General features: G+C 28.6%; 1 protein-coding gene across 1 annotated transcript; it reads left to right on the forward strand.

Annotated features, from left to right (window-relative positions):
* Positions 1-346: 346 nt before the first annotated feature.
* Positions 347-673, forward strand: HELRODRAFT_85898 (hypothetical protein; the record flags this gene model as incomplete). Its single annotated transcript, XM_009026530.1, has 1 exon — positions 347-673. The coding sequence occupies one exon, from the start codon at positions 347-349 to the stop codon at positions 671-673; it is 327 nt and encodes a 108-aa protein (XP_009024778.1).
* Positions 674-5,000: the final 4,327 nt, after the last annotated feature.

Consider the following 5,000-nt stretch of genomic DNA (forward strand, 5'->3'; position numbering starts at 1 on the left):
AGAACAGCAACTGCACGCATCTTAAAATTGCAGAAGCAGTCCTAATTGACATCAATAAACCAAAAATAAATATACAACAAAAAATGACAACCTCACTTCCAACCCGGCGCTTAACCAACAATGAAAACGAAGAAGTAATAAAAACTAGCATTGTAAATAGTGACAAAGAAGAATATGATGCTATCGATGAAGAAAAGGAGACCAAAGAAGATGACCAGCCAATAAAGAAACCTAACACCTAATTTCCATCTAAGTTCATTTTGACAAAGTCACTATTTCCCTATATAAACATCAAAAAGCAATGATGATGATTCATTCGGAATCGAAATATGGCCTTATTTGCATCATGAATTCGGAAAATAAGTTTATTTTGAATTTTAATAAACTAAATGTTAACCAAAAAATACTGCTACCAATTATTGCAATAACTAATCTAATTATATTCAAAACCCATTTTCTACATATTCTATTATGCTTAGAAGTGCTAACCCTTAGGATACTACTTTATTTATCTTTTTTCATAACTTTATTTAATACACCAGTACCATTACTTAGAGTAATTATATTAACCCTTGGAGCATGTGAAGCTAGGCTAGGGCTAACATTACTAGTTATTATAGTACGTCTATATGGAAATGATATAATTAAAAATATTTCTCTGAGAAAATGCTAACAATTTCACTATTAACTATACTAGCAATATCTAAGTATTTCAAATGCTGATCACTATTAATTTTTAATTTTATAGTAATCTCATGCTATATACTACTAAATATGTCTTATTATAACGGATTTATAATCTCTAGATTAACAATGGCAGATAAGTTATCAACCCCGCTCATTATTCTAACATTTTGAATCTCAGCCATAATAATTTTAGCAAGATACAAAATTGAAAAAAACGAACAACAAACATATTAACGCCAAGCATTCGGTGTGTGTGTGTGTGTGTGTGTGTGTGTGGTGTGTATGTGTTTGCTCGGGCGTTTGTGCATTTAATTGAATCCATAAAACATTATAAATCATATTTTATAGATATTTTATAATTTTACAATTCCCAAAAAAATTGTTTAAGCATTAAAAATCAATGTAGATTTCATATTTTTTTTTTCACGTACGTTCTAATTTGCAAATTAGATGTGTCTGTGCTTGTTATGTAATGGCACTATAATATCAATCATGATGAATATTCTCAACATTAAATCACAATAGGTGAATAAACTAATATTTAAAAATGAATAATAACCACAGCTACTAATTATTCATCAAATTAAGGTTTGGGTAATTGTTAAATAATAATTCAATGCCTGTTTGTTAACGATTTTTATAATGGTTTTTTTATTTTATAATCAACTACGATGTTTAGGACGTCGTCTCATCATTTTTAAAGATACATATCTTAGTTTTCAACATTTCTGCCTTTCTTTATTACTTTTTGGCAAAATAGACAATATGCGACTGAGTATTATTAATCGCCATGCTGGAAAATGTTGTCATGTTATTATGGCCACCGCATCCTCCAACACAAGCTCTTCTAATAATAATCTTCTAATAATTACATGATGTGTTAATAAATGTGATGTATAGATTATGGTTTGTGTTATGTGCAATGGTTGAGCCTCGGTTTGGCCTTTATGATCACGGATTCTCCTGTGCCAAGTAATATAATACTTATAATGTATTATATTATATTATAATTATATAATAATTGTTCGGGCACCATAATTGTTAAGTGCTTAGGGCCCCTGAATATGTTAATCCGGCCCTGAGCAAATTTTTCACATTGGATAAAAAAGCTTATTCAATAAATTAATAAATTGACAGCTTTTTGTAACAACTGCCTAACATCAAATAATGGTTTCAAACAGAATTTTTAGATTCGTGATTTTTTGATGAAGATGATTATAAAGTTGATGATGATTCAGTTGATGATGATGATTATCGATGATTTGCATTTGTTAAAAATTAAAAAAATATGATTTATATCACTGAAATTAATTTTAAGGTCATTGCAATGCGTTTTACCAGATAAAAAAAATTTCCTATTCAATAAAACAAATTGATCGACGCGTTCATCAGCCCATTGTTTTATTGTACTCTATCTTTGTCACCAGTGATGAACAATTTTTTTAGAACAATGATCTCATTATATCTCAAATGATATTTTTTCTGATATCAGAATGTATATCATCCAAAATAACCTATTTATGGATACAAAACAAAATCTCCACTTTGTGAGAAATATAATGCAAAACTATCAAGCCAACCCATATTAATAGAATGTCAAACATAATGAAAGCTGGAAAATACACCGAATTCCAGAAGATACACACTTAATTTTTAAAAATGAAAACATAGCAAACCCATTATCATACCTTAAGCAAATAAACATTTTCAACAACATTGAATGTTTCAAAAAATTTAAAGCAAAGACCAAAGGCGTAAAGATAGCTTATCAGTGCTAAATCACCGTAAAATGCAGAAAAAGATAGTAGGGAAATACATAGACATTTTTCAACAAAACAGATTTTTTGATTATCATATACAGGTATAATTTTTTGAAATTTCAAAAATGCATTTCTTATTCTGCACAAGTCATTATCAGGTCTAAATTGGATTATTTTGCTTCTGTTTGGTCTCTCTGTACGATGCGGAAGATTCTGGAATTTGAAGTTCAAAAAAGAACCACTAAAATGAAAAAAGATTGTTAACATTTAAGATGTGTTTGAAATATATTGACAGGCTAAAATTTTTGCAATTACCTTGTCTTAAATAGAGAGGATTCAGGGGTGATCTAATCAATGTTCACAACATGCTGAGAAAATGAATGCATCTCATCCCACAATTGGTTTAGCACTGCAACTAATGATTAACGGTAAAACAGTCTCAAATTTGACTTGATGGAATCAAACAGAAATATATGAAAATTTTTTTTCAAATATCATTAAATTAATAAATGATAAAAATAGAACCAGATTTGGGTGAAATGTTTAAATGGTCGAACGAGCGGCTGGTAAATTTCAATGCTGAAAAATGTAAAATATTGCATTTTGGAAAAACAACCCTAAATGTGATTATTATATGATAAGAACAAAAAAGTAAAATTAAGTTAAACGAATTTGAAAAAACATAGAACAAACCGTTCAACGTTCTTGACCAGTCAGGTTAGCTGGAAAAAAAAAACAGGGAAAGTGGATGGCAATAATGATCTACGACGACAACAAGATAGACTATGCTAAATGGACTGATAAGGATTTTTTTTATCCGTTTATTTTTCAAACATTAAAAAATAATTTTGAAAAAAAGGGTCCAGCATAACCACGAGTGTTTTTTTCAGCCAACCCCAAAAACATCCAATTCCATACATTTAAAGTCACATATTCAATTGATCACGCACAAAAAAAGTAATAATGGAAATAGTTATGATCAAACATTATTTGGCTGTTAATAATATAATAGTAATTTTTAATTGTACATCTCATAGACAAACAATTCAAGCACAACACTCATGCGCACACATCTAAGCACAAAACCCGATCAAGAAAATGTATAAAACAAAAGTAACTATATGAAAAAATTATAAAACATTATGACAAACATATGAAATAGTTCTTTAATTGAATTTTGAAATCATTATAATTTGTCAAAGCCCTCAAATAAAATGGCAATCCACTCCAAACCAACGGCGCCTAATAGAAAAACTGACGAGCACTAATTTTATTCAATATTAAATTTGTTTTAATTAAAAGTTTATCATTAGATCGGGTGTTTGAAATTCTATTGTATTCAATTAAATTTATGATGTGTTTATTTAGTTTATTATTTTCATGAATAATTCTAAAAATTAATAAACTTGTTTTATATTTATTTACTTCATAAACAGCCATAATTTGGTCATAGATAAGGATTTTTTGAAAGTAATTTTGAGAAAAACACTTTGTATGTACACATTTGTATGATATTATGATTTTTAAAAAATCAATTAAAACTAATTTTTTCATTATAATTCTTTTTACATGCATAATTAAGTTTTGAATATTTTTTTTGTTTTAATTACTATAAATTAATTTTAAATTATTTTTTCTATGATTGAGCCTTGGTAAAGTCAGTAGTCCGTGTGGAACAGATGCTAAAACGAATCAATGCTATTACCTGTTTTACTAAAAATATATCCTATCAAATGGATGGATGTGTTAATACATTGTACATACAGGCGCACACACGCGCCACACATACATGTACGTGGATGCAGGCACACCCGCTCGCGCGCATTTATTTATAATTATTTCTTTATATTTTTTTTCATGACTGTGGTCGTATTATTTGACAAAGAATTATTTGAAAATATCAATTTTGAGTTCGAAAAAATATTTAACGACAGCAAAACTGGATTAAACATTTATATTATAAACATATCAGTTAATTTCAAACATTTTCAACGTTCTCACTAATGTAATTAATATTTTAATGATACGCTGAGAAAATAATGAAATGGGTAGAAAGTTTGAGGAGAAGCTGTTTGTGTGAAAAAAACCATGACGACAAGAGCTTATAAATCTTTAAAGGCTAATGCTAAAAAATATTTGGCGGCAAAGTTATAAGGAAGGGCCTTAAGTGGAATTTATTTTAGTAAGTTTTGATTGGATATCTAAGACAGTTCTGGCGTGTTGAAAGGGAAGACAAATTTAAAAAATTATGATAATATGCTGTAGTTCACGTAGATGTAGTCATTTAAAATGATCTGAAAAAGATAACGTTAAATTTTACATGTCTAAAAAGAGGAAATTTTGGCTGTAACCCTAACTTATGATGAACAAGCACATCTGAGACGGCACCGCTGCTTTGTTTTAAATATTTCCAAATCATTCGACTCTTAACCAAGAATTTCATATTCTTAAAAATGATGATGATAATTAATAGCTGAATTCAAAAGATATTCATCCACGTTTTAGCTATTGGTATCATAAACTATATGAGAAATTGTGCTCCAGTGAATGTGT

This window comes from Helobdella robusta (genome assembly GCF_000326865.2).
Source record: "Helobdella robusta unplaced genomic scaffold HELROscaffold_48, whole genome shotgun sequence".
Taxonomy (NCBI): Eukaryota; Metazoa; Annelida; class Clitellata; order Rhynchobdellida; family Glossiphoniidae; genus Helobdella; species Helobdella robusta.